At 42.3% G+C, this 21,354-nt stretch overlaps 1 protein-coding gene across 7 annotated transcripts in view; it reads left to right on the forward strand.

Moving 5' to 3' along the window:
* Positions 1-8,474: 8,474 nt before the first annotated feature.
* CACNA2D1 (calcium voltage-gated channel auxiliary subunit alpha2delta 1) overlaps positions 8,475-21,354 on the forward strand; it is a 369,956-nt gene continuing 357,076 nt past the window's right edge. For 5 of the 7 annotated variants that reach the window (XR_014502079.1, XM_083399435.1, XM_083399437.1 and 2 more), the window contains exon 1: positions 8,632-9,165. Coding sequence is in view for 5 of the 7 variants with exons in the window: in XM_083399435.1 (XP_083255561.1) it covers positions 9,071-9,165 (95 nt within the window). In the remaining 2 variants the exon portion in view is untranslated. Of the gene's footprint in view, positions 9,166-21,354 lie in introns of all 7 variants that reach the window. The other 2 variants (XR_014502078.1, XM_083399436.1) reach the window with 1 other exon arrangement.

A 21,354-nucleotide genomic window follows, 5' to 3' on the forward strand; every position in this document is an offset into this window, starting at 1 on the left:
AAGAGACTGCGATCTACTCACAGAGTTAAAAACTGGCAGTGATCTACCCCCTTTTTGGGGTTCAGGTCAAGGTTGTTTTTAGGGAGGAGGAAAGCCCTGTTTTTTGGGAGTGCAGGGCAAAAATGTTGAGTTTTTTCAGGGCAGCCAAAGTTGTTTAGCTTTTTTTTGGGGGGGGGAGCCAGTGATCTACCAGTGATCCACCACAGACATCCAGTGATCTACCGGTAGATCACAGTCTACCTGTTGGACGTGCCTGACCTACTGTATTTGGATACAGTGGGCATCTGAATGCCACTCACTGGGGATTACAAGAAAGCTCAGCTGCCCTCAGGTCCTGCTTGGAGACTCCCCCCCCCCCGGCATCTGCTTGGCCACTGTTGGATGCTGGCTTGAGTAGACCTTGTTTGGTCTGACCCAACAGCCAAGCTCTTCTTATGTTCTCAGTAGAGGACGATGGGAATCTGTGTTGTACCAAGTAAGACTGTCGGTCCATTTAACTGAGTACCATTGCGCTGAGCAGCAGTTGCTTTGCAGTGTTTCAGAGAGGGAACATTCCAGCCCTACCTAAGGACACGGGGGGGGGGGCTGAATCTGGGACCTTCTGGGTGCAAAATATATACCCTATACCACTGAGCTATGACCCCTCCCTTTGCTATGCGGTGTTGAGGAAAGAAGCCACCATTCTGCTACTTACTCTCACTGTGTGTACACATAGTGAAACAGAATATCAAATATCATTTGTCACCCTTGTTGTGGTTAAGAAGAGCCATGAGGTTCTTGGGAAATAATGGTGGTAAGGGTTGAAGAGTCACATTTTCACTCACACTACAATTAAGTTAAAGCGATGGCAAATAATAGCTGCCTTATTGAAGTGTGTTCCCCCTATTATACTGTAGGCTTAATACTCAGTTACAATATGCCAAAGAAAATTGGGTAACCATCATGAAAATTATTCATTGCCCACCAAAAGCAAAAATTAGGGTTATAAGTTTCAACTGGCAGATTAAACAACCAAAAGTTTCAGTTGATTTTCTACAGCCTGAAGTCATAGTCATTGTTTAAAGCTTTTTTTTTAAAAAAAAGACTACCTTTCCCAAATGTCATCACTCATTTTTATAATAATTAGTAGCTCATTTCAAAAATACAATTGCATTGAGGCTTTATTGTATTGTTTTGGTTTTCTAGAGTCTCAGAACACGGGCAGAATGCCTTTATTCAAGGCAGAACACAATGTTTTGCAAAAGTTTGTAAAGTGATCCAAGAATAAAGTACCTTTGAGCATGTGCAAAACGTCTTCTATCTGAGAACATGCATCTGAGTAACAGAACCAAATTGGCCTTCATTTTTCTCCTGTTACTCTCACTCCTCTTATCATCTTTTTCTCTCGTAATTCAACTACATATTATTACAGCTAAGTACTTTATTGAACGAACTCATCTCTGTTGCACGGATGGCCCCTCTATAGCTGGGCCTTAGACTTAACCTTCCTTTGTTCCTTCTTTCCTTGCTTCGCTTCACTTTGGTTAATTCTAGTTCTTGCTTTTGTCTCTTTTCTCCCTTTGTTCTTAGTTTCCCTTCTTAATCTTTGTTTTTGTCATTTCCTGTCTATTAGGCAGTTCATCCTTTCTTTTGGGACACCTTTCTTCTCCTTAACTTTTTGTCCACTTTGACATGTGTTAACAAGTGTCTCCTGAAGCTTTTTCAGATGGGATCAAAGGAAAGGTGAGAAGGCCAAGAAAGGTCAAAGGAGAAGTAAATGAGGAGAAAGGAGAAAAACAAACAGCTGAGAATTGTGGGCCCCTCTGTCTAAATCACTTCTGGAAGATAATGCCTAGCCTTGAACTTGGACAGTTAGATATTTATGCTACCGAAAAGGGAAAGTAGGAAGAAGTCAGTCTAGAGTTAACAATGACTTGATAGTTGGCCATTGCTTAATAAATCCATCTGGAAAGCCTGAGAAAATAAACAGAGTGATTAATGTTGTTACAAAGCAGAGTCCATCCTCTGTTTAGGCAGGAGTATAGCCGATGAGAAACCAAAGACGGAGTTTAGAATAAGATGCCAACATTATATGAGTTATAATTTACAAGATAAATTATTTTATTTTAGAACATTTATACGTCATTTTTCCAGGCAAAGCCTGTGCAGAGCAGCTTACTATCTATCTATCTTTTATAAATCTATCATCTATCCATCTATCTAATTACTAAAACTAAGGATAAAACAGATTTACAAAGTTCTAACATAAAAATATTTCAGCAACCATTCAGCAACTGGGACCAAAAAATACTCAGGGAAAGCCAATAGGAACAAATGAGTTTTTAAGGTCTTTTGGAAAGGCTGACACATAACTGCCTGCCACAGCAGAGAGGCGGGGGAGATTTTCAAGGGTGTAGATCCACCAGAGAGAATGATCTCTCTCTCTCTCTCTCGATTACCCATATCACACAGACCAAGGTGATGCCTCTCAGTGTGCAAGTCAGTCAGTCCGGGTGCAGGTGGGCTATCTGATGGCTCAGGTCCAGACTGTTTACAGTGCTGAAGTTTAAAGCAAGCATAACTTCTTATATACTGGAATTTGCAAACCACAAGGTGGGAATCACACCTTTAGCTAAGCATGAATTGTAAGTATGTCTAAAACATGGCATCCTATTCTTTAAAAATGCCCTCCCACCCACTCCTAACTCTTTTAAAGTGGCATGCATCAGATCTCACACCCACTCTTACCTGTAACATGACAACAGGCCAATTAATGTGTTTTTATTTTTAATTCTACATTTTATTATTTATATTGATCATTGCAAAAGAACACCATATTGGGAGTGCTGTTTTAGGAATGCAGAGGGGCCACTGCAGGGCAGACTATGCATTTCAGAAGCAATGATAACACAAAATACAAAATCAATTTCCACATTGAAACAAGTCTGTTCTGGACAGCTACACATCCTGCACAATAAAACGAAAGAGAATGCAACTTGCACAGGTGTCTTGGAGAGAACAGAGAATAATCAAGCTCATTTAATAAATTAGAATGAAAATGATAAGCAAATATCAACTGGAGAAAACCCAGATATTTCATTTGAAGAAGAAAGTATAGAAGAGGCAAGGCTCTAATGCTGATGGTAATCAGATAGAATTACAGAGGATACAAAATAGCATCCATATATTCTCAAGGGTTACCTTTCAAAGATGCATTTTAAGTGGAGTGGAGTTATAAGCAATTTAAAATTCCTTGTAATGAGAGGTATCAGGCAGGCTCTAACTGCAAGTGTTTTTGTAGCAATGCCTTCAAGTATGGGCTCCTGTGTGGCATATAATTAATGTTGAGAAAAATGAAATCTATCATTTTATCAGCCTACATGCTACAATTTAAAACACGGTGTGTGTGGGGGGGGGGGGATGATGACCTGGGAGCTGTCCCATCTCTTGAGCTGTAGCCTCTGTAAGTTAGTACAGTGGTGCCCCGCAAGACGAAATTAATTCGTTCTGCGAGTTTTTTCGTTCTACGAGTTTTTTCGTCTTGCGAAGCACCAATGTGTATTGACGGTTTCCCATAGGAATGCATTGGCGGTTTTTTTAAAAAAAGGCGCAAGATGTTTCGTCTTGCGAAGCAAGCCCATAGGGAAATCCGTCTTGCAAAGCAACTCAAAAAACGAAAGACTCTTTCGTCTTGCGAGTTTTTCGTCTTCCGAGGCATTCGTCTTGCGGGGCACCACTGTAGTTAGGTGCCTATTCATATCGCCACGCTAACCAGATTATGATTAGACTTATGATACCCTTTGTGAAAGTTTGACACTTTCCGTTGTTGGGGTGACACTGCTTGTGTTGTCAGTGCAAGAAAATATGGCAGTAAGCACAACTATATAAATATTGGTTATATGAGTAGCTATAAATTAAGTGTAGTTTATGACTTAGTTTGTTGCCTTAAAAAAACTCTTCCCATTAGGATGTTTATTTAAAAGGAGTTCCATGCAATTATTTCACATACAATATCTAGAAAATTCAATTACAGCTGAAACTAATGCAGGGGAACGCACTACTCAAATACACTTGCAAAAATTCTAATCTATACTCTTAATCTGAATTTTTAACAGTATCCGGGTTTTTTATTTAAAATAAAATCAATAAATTGCATGACAAATGCAATGTCCTATATTGACTCTGACAAATACAGTAAATGTTTGAAGTAGTTTCCCTAAAACTGGTAAGATGTGATATTTATCCCCACCACCACCAATCAAATTTTGAGAGCAAAACTTGACATTTTTGCCAAACCTCATACAGGATTCAATGCAGGGCACAGTGCAACAGACATTCCAGAATATTTGGATCAGTTGCTCATATTTACATTAGGACTGACACTAATCTTGAACTAATCAAGCAAAGGGGAAAATGTAGAAAGGCTATTTGCATATGTAAATGGTGAAGGATGCTCTTTTTAAAAATGAAACAGAACAAACAAAATGTGAAAGACATCATTTAAGCATACTCAAAATGAAAGAAAACAAAGAAACAAGAAAAACTATAATAGCAAAATTATATTAATGAAAATAAGTTTGTATTTTATCTCAATATTTTGCATGTCAATGAATTATGAATTTTATGCTAACTTGCTTTTAAAGTTTACTGATATTTTTAACATATACTAGTATTTTTAAATGGATATTTAAAGGATATACCGCAGTATACAAATTTATTAATAAAAATGAATAAATAGAATGAACAAACCCCATTTATTTTATTAGGTGCATGGTCTTCTTTATATCTTTTATAGGAAGCGGCCTCCCAAACCTGCTCATATCCAGTTCTATGAAACAGGATGTTAACTGTGGTTACAGACTATATCAGGCTTCCTCAACCTCGGCCCTCCAGATGTTTTGAGACTACAATTCCCATCATCCCTGACCGCTGGTCCTGCTAGCTAGGGATCAGGGGAGTTGTAGGCCAAAAACAGCTGGAGGGCCGAGGCTGAGGAAGTCTGGACTCTATATCTTGTAACGGCCCATCTAGCCCAGCACTGTAAACGCGGCCCGTTTGCGGACTCTTTGGAGTCTGAATAATTTCACTGCCTCGCTTCCACAGGGCCCTTAACTGGAGATGTGGGGAATTGATCCTGCTGCGTATAATAAAACATACGCTCGGCCACAAAGCTGCATCTTCTCTGTAATAAGTGGTGCTTTTAAGCACTTAAGAATGAAAATTTTATGGATTAGAGACAAAGATGAAATATGATTACACAGGGAGCTGGCATCATGGGAGGCACTTTTATTCTTGCCTGCCTTGTACTATGGGATTGATACTCGGAGCTTGAAACCCACTCTTCAATCTTTGTTTTTATGGCTTTGGCCAGAGTGCAGGCCCAGCCCCACCACCGGGCAGATTCCAGGGGGCCCGAGGTGCCCCTGAAGCAGCTCTTGAGCACCAATAACTGTCAGTGCAGTGCCTGTTATTGAATATATTCTATGTTGGGGTTGCACACTTTTGATTAAATGTACTGGTCCTCTGGACTGAAGCAGAGGATGGAGCCAAGCCAAGAGCCTGGCAGGTGAGGAGCAGAGATGGAACAGAGCCTGGCAGATCCAGGATGGAACATAACAGAATTTGTCAGATCATGAGTGAAGCTTGGCAGAGTATAGGGCGTCCTGGCCTTTCAGATCACAACACTAGTTACTTGATAGTTTTACTGGCTGGACCAGCAATGTGGCATCACAGGAAAAAGATGGAGCGATGATAGCCCCAAATCCCCTGTTCAGACTTCACTTCTGTTAAGAACTACTAGGTGACTTAGGTTGCAATCCTATGCACATTTACCTGGGTGTAAGCCCTATTGAACTCTATGGGGCTTATTTCTGAGTAGGCATTTATAGTCTTGTGTTAGTAACCACGTTATTATAAAGCAGGAATGGGCAACCTGTAGCTTCTAAAATGTAGCTGGATTCCTGCTCCTCTTTGCTCCAGCTGGCATGGCCAGTGGTCTGGAATAATGGAAGCAGTACACTAATAAGATCTGGAGAACCAGATGTTTGTATCTTTACAATGAGAAACATGTTCCATATTTAAAATAGCATGAAATATACATAGTTCAGGTCAAATCAAGCCCCAAAGTCAAAGATCTGGAGTTCTTCCTTAGAGTCAGAGCTTGAATCTTTAGGCAGCAGCAACACATTTAACTGGGAGTAAGCCCCTTGAACTTGATTGGATCTGCTCCTGAGTAGACATGTATAGGATTGCGCTCCAGGAGGGATTTTGCTTCAAAACAGAATTCACAATTTGTTGCTCATTTGCCAAACACCAGGGTCCGTGGAGAGAATTCCACCGGGGCCTGCCTTTTGCCTGTTACCTTTTAGATCTTTACAAAGCATCATTTAATAAACATGCAAGACCACCCTATAGCAGGAAGGGATCTTACTCTGGTATACTGTAACAAGTTTGTATTCTCCGCTTCTTCAGAAGCACAGTAATACAGTGGTACCTCGGGTTACAGACGCTTCAGGTTACATACTCCACTAACCCAGAAATATTACCTTGGGTTAAGAACTTTGCTTCAGGATGAGAACAGAAATCACTCAGCGACTGTGTGGCGGCAGCGGGAGGCCCCATTAGCTAAAGTGGTGCTTCAGGTTAAGAACAGTTTCAGGTTAAGAACGGACCTTCAGAATTAAGTTCTTAACCCGAGGTACCACTGTATAGCAATACAAAAAAGGCAGCACAGCAACAAAGACAGCCATTCCCATAGTGTATTTATTTAGTAACTATGATGACACAGAGCAATCTCAGTGTCGATAACAATGCTCCCATGAGTCAATGCACTAATCAACATACAGTAACCGCAGGAACAATAAAGTGACATCACAAACTTCTCCAGTACCTTTCCCTATGCATTTAGCCAGGACGAGTCCACAGCTCTTCTCCTCAGTATAGAATAGCATTTATGAAATTTGGGTCCCTGGCAGTTGCTGGACTCCAACTCCCAACATTCCTAGCTAGCAGGGCCAGTAGTCAGGGATGATGGAAGTGGTAGTTCAACAACAGCTGGAAAACCAAGTTTGCAAAACACTGGTATAAGTAATGCTCAGGAGTAGGCAATGTGGTCCCTTACAGATGTTCTTGGGCTCCAACTCTCATCAGTCCCAGACAGCATGGCCAATGGTCAGGGATGTCGGGGGGTGGAGTCCAGCAGTGTCTGGAGGGCAGGGCATTGCCTCTCCCTGCTAATAGCTCCATGGGCAGGAGGGCAGCAATCTGTGCCGGCAATCAGAGTTCTCAGGCTTCTCTCTGAAAAGGTTTTAAGGCCCAACCCAAACCCAGCCAGCTGTCAAACATACCCTTTTGCCAGGATAATAACAAGGGCTGGTCAGCAAAAGGAATGTCACTCCGATCACAACAACCAGGCACTAAAAATGTATGTAATAAATGTAAGTAATAAATAAATGAAAGAAATGAAATGTCATAGCCCTTACATCAAGGGTCTGGTCATGCACATGCCGGGACAAGACAAAGCAATGGGGGCATCACCAGCTTCTCCTTGGCTGCTACTGTGATGCTGGAGGGCTGTGTGTGCATCCCTCTCTCTGTGCAGGTTGAATAGCTACCTGGTTGCCCTGGAGAAGTCAAGAGAGAGTGAGTTGGGGGTTGATAATGACTAATGGCCAGAAGCTGCAGCAGTTCTCCTTGGTAAAGGTTTGCTGTGTGTTTGGAAAAAGGTGGCACCCCTCAGGGAAATCTTCTGCTCTGCAGGCTGTAACTCACCCCCCACCCCCCCTCTCTTGAACGATAAGATTAAAGTCTTTCTGGCTGCATCTTTCCCCCCTCCTCTAATTAGAATCTGCTCACTTTGCCCCCTCGCTCGGCAGATGGAAACACAACAACAACCCACAGCTATTCAGTCGCTATCGAACAAATAAATGCCCATGTTTCGGAGTCAGAGCCCTTCGTCGATGCGTAACTTGGCCCTGGGATCCTCGCCGATGACCCGGAGCTGGCGCTGCCCCGTTCTGCACTCACCTGCGGCCCAAGAGCTGTCAGTGGAGCTGGAAGATCCCCCCGGACGTGCTTTGTCTCCAGCTCCTTTGCAGGGGATGTTGGCGAAGCGAGCGCCATCAAGACCTTTGCAACCCAATGCAAGCAACCCCAGAACCGAAGGGCGCTCGCAAGTCCCTCTATTACCTGCCTGGCAGCCAGACTTCGGCATGGATCAAACTTTTGCATTTTTATGTTGTGAAGCGCCCTGCGATCTTCGGGCGAAGGGCGGCATATATTTTGCAATCATAATGACGACGAGAACAACAACAACACCACGCACCACCTTAACATGCCGGCTGCAGCAGCCTGGACCAGACCCCGCCCCGCCCCGCTCGCACCTCGGGGAAGACCAGACCCCGAACTTGGGGAGTTTCCCTCGATTCCCTTGTATGGCGAAGCTCCTCTTCCTCGGAGGAGGACTCCCCCCGCCCGCCCCCCCTCCAGATCGCGGACGCGGGAGGAAACCCAGACGCCAACCTCTCCCTCGCAGCTCCCGCCCTCTCCCCCTCCCGGCTGCCTGCAATCGGGGGCATAAATCAGGGAGGAGACGCGCGAGCGCGCGCGCACCAACCCACCCCGAAAGAGCACCCAGGCGCGCGCGCGCGAGGGAGGGAGCCGGGATCTGTTACAAAAGTAGCCCCGATGGCGGCGGATCACAGCGCGCAGAAGCTGCCGCCGCCCGAGTAGCGAGAGCCTCGCTCCCTCTCTCTCTCGCCCGCCCGCCTTCCTCTGGCTGCGTCTCCCGCTTCCCGCCTCCACCCGCCCAGCGCGGCCGCTTCCCTCCGCCTCTCCGCCCCCGAGGAGCCGCTGCCGCCGCCTGCTTCTTCTCGGAAGCTGCCTGTGGCTTCGCCCAGAAGAGGAGAGAGAAGAGGGAGATTGATTGATTAGTCTCATTCCTCCCGTGCTCGCCCCGATTCTTATTTTTTTAACTTCTCCACTATCATCACCATCATCATCATCATCAACATTATTATTATTCTGTCCTCCTCCTCCTCCTCCTTTTCTCCGGCACTTGTGGGCAAGGGGGCATCGATCTTCGATCAGGAAGATGGCTGCTGGCTGGTGGCTCTTTTTCACCCTGACCCTTTTGCAGTCCTTGGTGATAAACCTCTCCGCCGACGGGCCCTTCCCTTCGGCCACCACGTAAGTCCCACCTGAGTCCGGCAGGTCCCGTCCCCCCTCTCCTTGCATGGTCGAGTCAGGCAGGGCGGAGGAGATGTCGCCCGAGGAAGGGAACCGGGAGGAGCAGGAGTGCCGGGGGTTGCCGAGGCGGGCGAGCCGGCCACGGATCCGGAGCGAGGCGGGATCCCCTCAGCAACTGGTAGGCTGCCGGGTCTGGGCTGGGCTGCGGGGCCTCCTGCTGCCGCCGCCCTGCCCGCCCGAGCCCAGCCCAGCCCGGGAGACTCCGGCGAGGGATCAACAGCATCTCCACAGAGATGGGCTCAGAGGAAAGTTTCTAGTTTCCTCGTCACCGCTGGGACTTGAAGGGCTGTTTTGACCTCGTGGAGATTTGGGGCAAAAAAGGGAGAAAGCAGCATTTGAAAGGAAAGCGTGCCTGTGTTGTCTAGAGAAATGCATTTTCCCGAAAGGCCCTGAAGTCACGGCGCAACGCTTAAGTTTTCTAACGCGCATTGTAACCTTCGTGCTTCCCGGGTGTGACATGAATGTTGTGACAGTTCCAGGCTTGGTTTTGCGCGTGTCTGGGGGGTTTGCAAGCATCCACGCATGTGCAAAACCAGAGCAGTTGGTGGGTTTCTCTCTCCCTCTCCCTTTCCCCCTGTGCTAACATGCCATGCGAGGTAGCTGGGTGTTCTCAGATTTAGCGATGATCTCGTTAGGCGATGCATCGGCGAGTGCTGCTAATTATGGTCTGCTTTCCGTTTGCTGCCTTGCATGAGTGCAGGATAGCATCTTGAAAGCAGCAGGCAGTGATTAGCAGAAAACTTGCCCAGAGCAGGGCAAGAGGTTCACATCAAGAAACGAAGGCAGAAAATAAATAAATAGGCCAATGTCTGATTTTTTTGCCAGGGAGAGTTAAAGTAAGAATTGAGGTGACTGATCTGTGTTGCCTCAGAAACACTTGAGTTCTTAAATCCAGGCAGCCACCATCATTAAGCATCTTAGTGTGAATGACTCACTGTAACACATTTTATGCAGAGGTAAAACACACGGACACACACAGAGAGAGAGAGCAATGCTAGCAGCCTGCATTCTTGGAAAATAGAAAGTGCACTGTGCTGGTTCAGTTGGTGTGGAAGGAGGACTTTACAGGGATTGTTATAAGTGCAGTTCACCAATTAGCTAGCTGGTTCAGTGAGGTTCAGATCTCTCTCTGTGCTTCCTCTCCCGGAGTGTAAGCTCAAAAGGGGCTGGGCTCCTGGCTAGAAGGAGAAAGTTAAGGGAGAGAGCTGGGCTAGGAATCTCACCTTTTTAGAATGGTTAAATGAAGCCTTGCTCAAGCTGGTGGATTCCACCATCATTAGCATCACATTTCCTTGAGCTGGCTCTTTGCCATTCTGAAGCAAAAGCATCCTCCAAAAGCAAAACTGCCCAGCCTGAAAAAAAATTGTCATAATTTTCCATCCCTACTTTTGTTTGGTTTAGCGGGAGGGTTGGTGTTTGGGTTTACCACAGATGTATTCTGTCATCTGCTGTTGAATGCCTAAAACTTTAATGGGACTTGCACTGTGCAGAAATGTGTGTCTAAGCCAGGCTGATTACTTGGCCGCTGCATTTATGGTTAGAGGAAAGAAAAATGGGAGCAAGGACCAGAGATGCAAAAAAGATAAGCTGCTCAAGAGAGGGAGCCGAACAGAAGAAACAAATTGGCTTGGTGTTACAGTCTCTTAAGACAGTTGCTTCTTTGAACGGAAACCTTAGGGATTCTGTCCACAACACAGGCTGTTTCATTTCCAAAGTATCCTGCAAGAATATTCCTTTGTTTCAAGGCAGAGAAATGAGGTTTTGGCTGGGGAATAAACCAGCAGGAAAGCTGAAAGATGCCTATTTAAAAAAGGAAAAGGGAAGTTACAGGTGCTGCTTGAAGATGTCTTAGATTGTTTATAATAACAACTAGAAATCCCCTCTTCTAGTACAGGAAGGAAACAAAGACAAATCAAATCCATGATGTTGCCAAGTAAAGAATTAAATGCAGATGTAGTTAAACCAGAAAGCAGAGGCCAACAAATCAAAACCTTTTGATGAGCTGGTTCCAAATAATAATTGCAACTAAAAGCAAAACAATCCCTGGACCTTTTCATCGTCGTATTTGGGAGGGTCTTTCATTTGTTCATTCTTTCAAAATGATTTACAATTTACAAGTACAGCATATAGGGGAGGGGAAAAAACCTTCAGAATTTTCAGGAATAGATATTTAATAATAATCAGCTGTTTAGAAATAGCTACTTTTTGTTGTTAATCTTTTGCCTTATAAATTTTCTACCAGTAAATGTTCTTTAATATGCTTGTTTCATGGTTACATGCATGTATTAAAATGCATTTTAAATAAGTAAATATTTTATCAACACCTATTGATTAAAATTGTTGTACTTTGTCTCCCAATGGTAAATCTTCATCTAGTATGATTTAAAAAACAAACTAACAAACAATTACTGGCATTTTTACCATATACACAACAGAACATATATATAGGCAACACTATTCAGTATGAACTTGTCAGATTTCTAGAATGATATGCAAGCTAAACTTGGAGATACTGCATATGTAACTATTTATAAATTGTTCTAGCAGAAAACAAGCACAGCATTGCCTTGTGTTAAAAAAGAGGTTTTAAAAGGAGATGGAATGTGTTCTTTTACACATTTCAGATGGGTGTTATGTCCCAAAATATTTTGTATTGTCTCATGGTTTTAAAATGAAAAGAATCCCTTTTCGTTTAGAGCATTAATGTGAATGTTTTGTCCAAGCAGTGATGATTGTGTGGTATGTTTCATGTACTGAATTATTTGAATTTCATTGAGCCTTATGTCTAGGTGTGCTTGTGTTTTTTCTTTTCTTTAAAAAAAAATACCATCCCTATTTAATGTTATTTTTAAAAGCCAATCTGAAAATGAGTATGAGGCATACCTTGTTGCTTTCTATTTTCAGGATCCATTCAGACTAAATAAATCAAATTAAAAACATTCTGTTCTGAAATGGGGAGAATTTTACACACCATTTGCTCAGGTATAAAGTATAGAACACAAGGTCTTTAAGGAATCTCCCTTTTAGCAATCAGCTTGAGAGGGTGGTATTATTTAACTGTTCCCAATACAAACTAAATGTTTGGAATGTTCAGCATAAAATACAGTGGCCTAAACATACTAATGGTAGAAATACCTGAGTTCAGTAAGACTTGCATCATAGTAGATGTGCTTAGGACTAAGTGATTCATTGTGTACTTAACAGTATAACTGTTAAGATACCTTACTATCAATGAAATACCACATGTCATGGGTATCAAAGTTCTATTTCAAATACTTTAAAATAGCCTTTAATGAATGGTAAATTGTTGAACACATGTGTGTTTCATAACTTTCCCACATGCTTTACTTAGTGGAAATTATCATTTGCTGTAGCAGTTATTCAGGGGAGAGAGCTTGCATGTACAAGAGGCAGAATAGCCAGAAGATGAAATACGTTGGGAGCTGAGTGTCAGTGTCGCCTTCATAGATTTCTCCCAGTGCCACTTGTAGCTTGAAGCATAGGAAGCATAAACCACTGTAGTTAACCACTGTAGTTAAAGTGTAGTTAACTTTTTATAAAATATAGTTAACATTTTAATGGTAGTTAACATTAACAATCATGAGTTGGGTGCCTAATATGCCAATCAATAACTTATACTTTTGTTGGCTGCAATTATTGCTACAAGCCTGTTGCTTTGTATGTGTCATATGGGTGTGTGTGGACTAGATGTGTTGAAAGAGCACTATGCTCATTTTTAAGAAAATGACCAAAGGAAGCTGAATATTGGAATTTTTGCACCTTCATTTGTGTACAGCTTTTTAAATACACTAATATTAGCAGATAATGTAAATATTGCAAAATATTAAATATCCCATTTTTTTTGTCACTGGGGTATTTTTAAAAATTACTGTTGAACTGCATTGATACCCATAAAAGGATATTTTCTAGGGGGAGGGAAGTGTTTTATTCTTGCAGCAAATATTGAAATATCGAGGTGCCTGGGACTTTGCCAGCCTCATTTTCACTAACAAGAAATTAGGCTGCCAAGGTGTCTTTCCACCTCTTAATTCTTATACTGCTGCTATGTCTGTGACTCTTCCATCTAACTTAGAATGTGTGAATGTGTAGCTACACTGTCCTTTCCTTCTTTCAAATAATTTCACTTGCTAGATTGACTAATAGCAGAAGGCTTGCTTTAGGTCTTTAAGGCAACAACGGCAATGGGAATTTTGCTTTCAGTGGGCTGTTAAAATTCATCTACTCAATCTTTAGCACACACAAAAAAGCAAATGCTAATTTGCAATTATTCTCCAGAAGAATCCTCTAATACACCCTTTAACATTTGCTAAAGTATAATTAAAAAAACAAAAACCCTGTCTAGATCACCTAGTAATGCAGTAATCAGTAAGAATAAAATTTATACCCAATTCCTAAATATATTACATGAAAGCAAGTTCTCTTTAAAACAATGAAGCAAGCCCCCTACAGGTTGCTCAGAACCAAGCAGGGAGGCAGAAGGCTATTGCAGTCTCAACCCATTCTTTATAATTGGAGCCGGAATACTCCTGGCATTCTGAGTACAAGTGCTGTTTTCCATTAATCAATCATCATAAGTTTTTACTTGGCTAGAACTTTGATCATTGTATTCTCCTTCTGCCGACTTTTTCCCCTCCCTGACCACAGTATTTGAGTTAGGGTGATCGGTGGAGGGTTGTAGATAGAATAGTGTATAAATTTCAGATACGGAAGTCTGGTTTCTATTATTACTTAGGGCATGATCCACAGAGCACAGGTGTAGCACCTATTCACAGAGGATACCTATAGGACCCAACAGGAACATGAGTAAAGGGGCAGAGAAGGATGCGTGGCTGGAGACATGGAAGAGGTGAAGAGACCTCATGTTCCCCCTTGCATATTAAGTGTGTGTGTGTGTGTGTGTGTACAGTCTTTCGAGGCTTATGGAAACCCTCTGTGTGAGAACAGCATCTCTGTATCATGTGAATCATTTCCTTATAAATACCAGCAGTGCTCTTTGCTTCTTTGCAAAATTCTTGATGCTTCTTGCACTAAGCATCTTGATCTTGGTCACTATCACCTGTTGCTTTAGACAACCTTTCCAGCAAAATGTTTAAATCTGTTCCAGGACTAGAATCGTCAGTTACTCTTTAAACCATTCCTTTGTTGGTCAACATAATTTGTTGCCTTAAGTGGAAATTACATTATACCAAAAACCTGATTGTGGTCTTCTGGTGCAATTTCATTTGTATTGATGTTTTATTGCTATAAATGTGATAATTTGAATCCACTTCTTAATTTGCCCTGCTGAATCAAATGGATCACTTGAATCCTTAAGATACCCTGATGAAAACCCTGAAATTTTTTTAGTTGCCAATGAAACATGTGGTATAAAAACTATTCCTATGAAAAGACAAAGGCTGAGAGACTGCCCAGTGCATCACTTTATTCTCTGGCTTTCAGATAATTCATGTGCCACTGATTTTCATGTGAATTTGGGCATGTTACTGAGCATGGGGTTTCCAAAACCATTGGTAAGTCTTCTGTATCTTAAAGAAATATTGATATAATATTTGGGAAAATATTCTACCTCCTAATGAAAGTTGAATACTACCATAAGGCCTATTTGCTGTGGTGTCTCCCGCAGCCCAAGAACCACTGCTGTAGGGCGACTGGGAGATAGTAGAGTGGAGCAGCCCCATAATAGCACAGGGCATTATACATCCACCCTTTTCCTTGGAAGCATTATATTATTGGAGAAGACCAGAGAAATCCTTCCCTGGCCAAACCTATTCCATAGAGTACAGTCCTATCAGCATATTGCTGGTGTCCTCTAATGGAATATATACAAAATGACTCTCAGCGGACGAAGAGAAAATGAGGCCAGGGAGAGGGCTGGCGCGGTAACTTGAAGTTACCTAGGCACGCCCCCCGCCGGCTCCCGATTGGGTGCCGGTCAGTGGGCGGGGCGCCAGCCAGGTAACAAGGAAAGCAGGGGGCGGCTGCCCCCTGCTAGGGGCGGTGCTCGGGCTCCCGCCCACAACCACTCCCCTCCCTTCCAGGGAGGAGAGTCTTTGCTGATGTCCTCTAATGGAATATATACAAAATGTCCATCTTCACAAGTTGCATGGCTATGCAGATGACACCAGCTCATTTGAAATCATTCAAAAGCAATGGGTTGAGCGTTGCTGGATTCCCTGCAGGAAACTCACCTTCTGGAAGGCACTTCTACTGATATGTAATGCCCATGCTTTCTACACAGAAGTACAAGTATTGCCTTCAATGATCATTTTTTTTGTTCAGTGGAAGCAAAAAATGTTGCTTTAGTGTTATTGAAGCACGTCTTCTGGAGATTTAACAAGCAGATGAGCATAATATAGCTCCCTTGTTATATACAGATAATTCAGGCTTTGCCTGGAAATTATCAGGTGCCTGTAGCTTCTTCAGGTGTGGAGGAATAGTTAGTATCATCTATCTCTAGAGAGTGATAGACCAGATGGGGATCTAGATGGTTGCTGGGGATATTGATACAGTAGCCCTTAAACCCTCTTTCACTGGATAGGATCTAGTTAAAAGCCCATTTGGAGGCCTGTGTTGTGCCGGTTATGGTGGCAAAGAGAACATGCTGCCTTTACATTGTGCCATTTGTCTGAGCCTTTTCCAGGTAGCGGGAGGGTTCTGTCAACTTAGTTCCTCTGCTTCGGACTTAGGAATATCTGTGACTCTCAGTAACTTCTGTTTGGGACACTTAGCTAATAAAATTCCTTGAAAGCGTTCTCATGTAGGCATCATACTGGAGATGTTCCAAGCCTTCCTTCCTTCATTGTAGATCCTTGGATGTGTTTCCATTCTTGGTCACTGAGTAAGCTGGCCTAGTGATATCAGTTTCATAATTTTTGACCCAGCAATATATTGCAAATCATGTTGTGTATTATTGTCCCAAACCGGTTTGAAGTCTGTATCATGATTTCGCTTTCATAATTTTTGACCCAGCAATATATTGCAAATAATGATATATGTGTGTGTGAGAGAGCGAGAGCGAGCGAGAGAGAGAGAGCTATGCAGAAATCACAATGGGGGAAAAACAATGAAGCCAACCAATGCCTCTACATAACTCCAGCCTTATTTCAGACATTGTGATATATCGGTATATCACAATGTTTAGCTGGTAATATAACATGATGTTGAAAACCAGATATCACCCAGCCCAACAAGTTATGTAGACCAGTTTGCAATTTGCTATTCTCGGGAAGGTAGTTAATCAAGCAAGCAGTTGTGATTCAACTCTATGAAATTGTAGTTGTGGCAGATTATCTAAATCCTTGTCTGAGTTTTGGGCTGGTTCCTGATTGAAACTGTCTTGGTGACACTGGTTGACAATCTGTTGGAAGACAGAAGGAGAGTGATTCTGTTAATTGTCCCGAAACTTTAATCAACATTGAGTACTATTTTTTTCATAATATTTGCTTTCATTACTTTTGTGGGCTAGGTTTGAAAGCAAGGCAGTTGTGGCAGTTTTGCTTCTAATTCACAGGTAGGCAGCAGAAAGTGGAGACAGACGATAGTTGTTCCTCCCTATGACTTGTCCTGTAGGCCTTCACAATGTTCACTTCTCTCTCCCCCTTCTACGGTATTGGGGCTGTCAATGGCAATCTACCTAACCTACTTCTTTTCTTTGGATCCAGGTGAGGCAGTAGATTTCCTTAACAAATCAGTGATGAACTGGATATAAGTAAAAACTGAACATAATACAGAAGTATTGATATGGACCAATTAACCAAAAGGCAGGTAAAGCGTGTCTTCTGGGTGGAGTCATGCTGCTTAAAATCTAGACACCTTTATCTTGGTAGGAGTCGTTGATTCCCTGTCAGATTTACCAGCTGGTTTGTTCCTTGAGCATGCAACCCAAAGATTGGAAGAAATGCTATCTCATGTTAATTGATTGCTGAATAAGCGACCACTCAACTGAATGGCACAAGAGCGTGGTTCTGTTCTGACATGTTTTACTTTGGATACCCTTATTCCAGAATACTATTTGATAACAATAATCCTTTGATTGGATTATTCCCTGGGATGGTAAGAAGAAGCAACAACCAGATTTGCTTGCTTTTTGCATAAATTTCACTATTTATTTACAAAGATTCTAATGAGTTTATGAAAGAGATTGACATTATATAACATCAACAAATCAACAAGCTTTTGCAGTTAATTACAGCAATCCAATTGCCTATTTCTGAAGCTACACACAAAATATGCTTATCAGAATATTGTTAGGAATACCTTTTCCTGATACCCTGCCCTACACATACACACAAAATGTGCAATTAACATCTTTGTAACCAATAATTGGCTGTGATAAGTTATAGCGTTTCCAAATATTGATTTGGGCCACCTTCCTAACATAGATTTAATGTAGGTAAAATCACTGTTTGGAAGAATGAGTTTTTAAGCAATTATCTTTTTTGTGCATTTGGACCTAGTGAAGTCAGTGCACATGCCCTTATTTCATTTTGTCTGCTGATGAGATTTCCTTTCACTGGCTTGGCTGGGAAGAACCGACCTCTAGCCAAAAAAGACAACCATTTTTGGTTTACAGGCTAATGCTACTGAATATCGCTTCCCCTAGCCGCTTGGCTCATTGCCTTCTAATGCAGGAAACAGATGCCAATATTCATAGCAGTGCCACAGGTGTACTTAGTGCTGTTTGAGTAGGTACTCTGTGGTTGTTGTTAAAGAGAGTTTAGGAAGGAGGGTGGTACCAGAGCTTTAAACAAAAGAGCTCTGTTGCTAGGATACAGCCTTCCAGATCAGAGGGAGGAACCCACTTTGTGGTGTTTTCAAATATTGTCATTCTGTTCTGTTTCTCATTTGACTGAACTTTCTCTTGAGGGAAGAACATGACTATCTTGGGTTCTCATCTCCGGAGGGACTAAACAATTTGTTTCTGATTGTACTCACCAGTTACTACTTCAGAGTTGCCTTTAATCTGTTGCCTCAGAAAATGGTGTTGCCATGATCTTTGGAAAGTGGGGTGGGGAGCCTGATTCATCTGCTTCATACGCAGCAGAAGCTTTTTATAGAACGAGTGAAATTGTGCTGTCATACCTGCTTCTCTCGTAAGGATGATTGGAGACCTGGGGAATTAGGACCATTAATCCTCACCATCATTATTTGGAGTTCAAGGCAGATGGCAAAAGTAAACCTAATTGAACTTACCTAGGAGTCAGCAAAAAACTGACTGTGTGTAACTTGGGAAGCGTGACTGTACCTGGTTTGTGCTGGTGTGCTGTGTCAGCCATGACTGTGAATGTAAGCAAGCCCTGACACACAGTAAAAAAGAGGAGGGTTAGGAAGCCCATGGTGGTATTCTGTCACACTGCTTTCATAACAATAGGAAAGCTGAGATACTGGGGTGTGGCCGGCCCATGGGGAAACTGCATGCACCAGTCACCACAAATAATTCCCTGCATATTATCATTGTGCTTGGCTCATATTCAGGTGTGGATGAAATTATGCTAACAGTTCCACATGTTCAGGTCAGTTATCAGATATATGTGTCTCTGTGTGTTCCTTTGTGTTTCCTAGCAAGCATGAGAACAACCTTTGGCTGCTGCTTGTGATTAATTCGGTGAAAACTTAACCACGAGTCTTGGTTCAGATGGCACACTAAAGCAAACTTTGGCTTGGCTCAGTGTGGCATAGCAGCAGAAAGGACCAGGGAGGAGTAAACTGCCTGCAAGTCCCTCTTTGGGTGGGCAAATAAAAGAATTTTAACTTAGTGCCTAAACCAACTTTCTAAATACACCAAACCAACCTTGTAAATAAGTCCACAGAAGTTACCAGTCTGTTTTGTTTTGTTTTTAAAACCAGTCTGCTAAGGGACTAGTGTTTCATGAGGGCTATAGTAGAGGATACAACTCCACATCTCCGTGCCTGGAATGGAAATCTGGGCTGCTAACCTTTCAGGATTCTACAATAAAAGGAAAACGTCTACCAAATGCCCCCACAGTCTTCTGAATTTCCGTGCTGATAGTGGAGGAATAGATTTTCTAGCTTTATGGTTAGCATGGAAACAAAAAAAGGCCGACAAAGGAAGAATTATTCACCATTCTGCTCATTCACCTGCATGAAACGTCTCTTCACTTATGGCTACTGTAAAATACAATCCTGGCTTGTAACAATGATGGCACCACCTGGATATGTCTGACATTGCATAAATGGGGCACTACCACAGGGAAGTCCCTCTCCTCAGTCTTCACCCACCTAACTTTTGTGAGCAAGCAGAACACTTCTTAAAATGTTGGACAAATTTGTATGGGAGAAGGCAGCCCTTCAGGACTCCTGGTCCCAAGCTGTTTGGGGATATAGTAGCCTCTAAATTTGTGATAGCCACAGCGGAGACTTGGAAGCAATCAGAGGCACACTTGTGAGCAAATATCAGGAATTTAGCTGCAGGAGGACATCCATAATGTAATATAATGAGAGAAAACTCCATTTTAAAGGCTAATTATTAGTCTCCTTTGATAGATCTCATGGTGGAAGGAAGAACTTAGACCACCTTTACTCAAATTTAATTCTTGTGGCATCATAAAAGTAGTGAGATTTATTCTCTGTGTTTAAATTTAATGTTGATTTATTGCCTATTGTTTCTCATCATTTGTATGTGAAAGGGGGAAGAACATGAGTTCAATTGTGCTTGCATATGTGTGAGAAGGAACGCTGCTCTTCTCAATAGCTAAGTGGGCTTAAGAGACATGACGTGGTTCCATGGTATGTGGGCCTTGTTGCGTCAAACACATAGTCAGGAGAGTCAAGCATTAGCCCTTGAGAGGATTTGTTTCTGCTAATCCTTGTCTCACCAAATTCACCTCCTGCACCATCCCTAAATCTGTTGCACAGGGAACCTTGACATTCACCTGGCTAGGGAAATTAATTGCATCTTGGATTGGTACCACACGTGCCTGTTAAAAACACTTCTTGAGCCTCTCTGCTGCTCTGCATATGTGAAAGGAAGAGCAGCAGTTTTAAATGTGCTTGGATCAGGTTTTTAAATTGATGGATGGCCATGCAGGGAAGATGGATTTACAATTGCTTTTCAGTTGTCAGCTGCAATTTTTTTGGTTCCACCTGTGAACTTAGGAAGTCTGATTGAAGTATGTATTTAGTCCTTCACTTACCACTTTTCCCCTCAGAGTTGGGCCAGTTTTTAAAAGATAAACAAAAACATTAAAACAAACAAGCCCATTTCTGTCCTTTTATCAAAGTGTCCACGACTGGGCTCAATGGTCAGGGGTCCCTTTACCTTTATGTGTGACCTACCTTACTGGTCTGTTGTATGGGTCGGTAAAACAATACATGCCAAGTACTTTGAGCACTTGAGCAAACTGCTGAGTATTACAGCGAATCCAGAAATTGGGGTCATTGCCTCTTTAACCAAATGGAGGCCATCTAAACTAAAAACAGACATATTATTTAATAGATTTCTTACCCACCCTTCATCAGTCCCAGGGTGGGCACAAGAAGGAAATATACAATTATAAAACAAGTAAAACTGTGACAGCCATAAAATAAATGTGAAAACACTAAATAAAAATTCCATATATAAATTTAATACAAACATTTAAAAACAATTCCAGTGTGGCATAATGGTTATAGAGTTGGACTATGACCTGGGAGACCAGGGTGTGAATCCCCTCTCAGCCATGAAGCTCATCTGGGTGACCTTGGGGTCAGTCACTGCCTCTCAGCCTAGCCTTCCTCACAGGGTTCTTGTAAGGATGAAATTGGGGGGAGGAGAGCCGTGTGCAGCCCCTTGAGCTTCTTGGATGGTAAAGGTGGCACATAAATGTAATGAATGAATAAATAAATAAATATAAAAACAGTTTAAATTAGATATCCACTTAAAAGGCTTGTTGAAAGAGAACGGTCATTAGACACCAAAAAAAGCAAGATGGTGCCTGTTTAATATGCAACAGAAGGAAAACCCAAAGGGTCGGTGCCACCACAATAAAGGCCTGGTTCTTATATCATATGGAATGGTTTTGGGTTGTTTTTTTTTGCTTTTAATATTGTTTTTAATGCTGTAACCCACCTTGGGACCTTAGGGTGAAAAGCATGTAATAGATAAAATAG

Source organism: Podarcis tiliguerta, assembly GCF_965153285.1.
Source record: "Podarcis tiliguerta genome assembly, chromosome: 10".
NCBI lineage: Eukaryota > Metazoa > Chordata > Lepidosauria > Squamata > Lacertidae > Podarcis > Podarcis tiliguerta.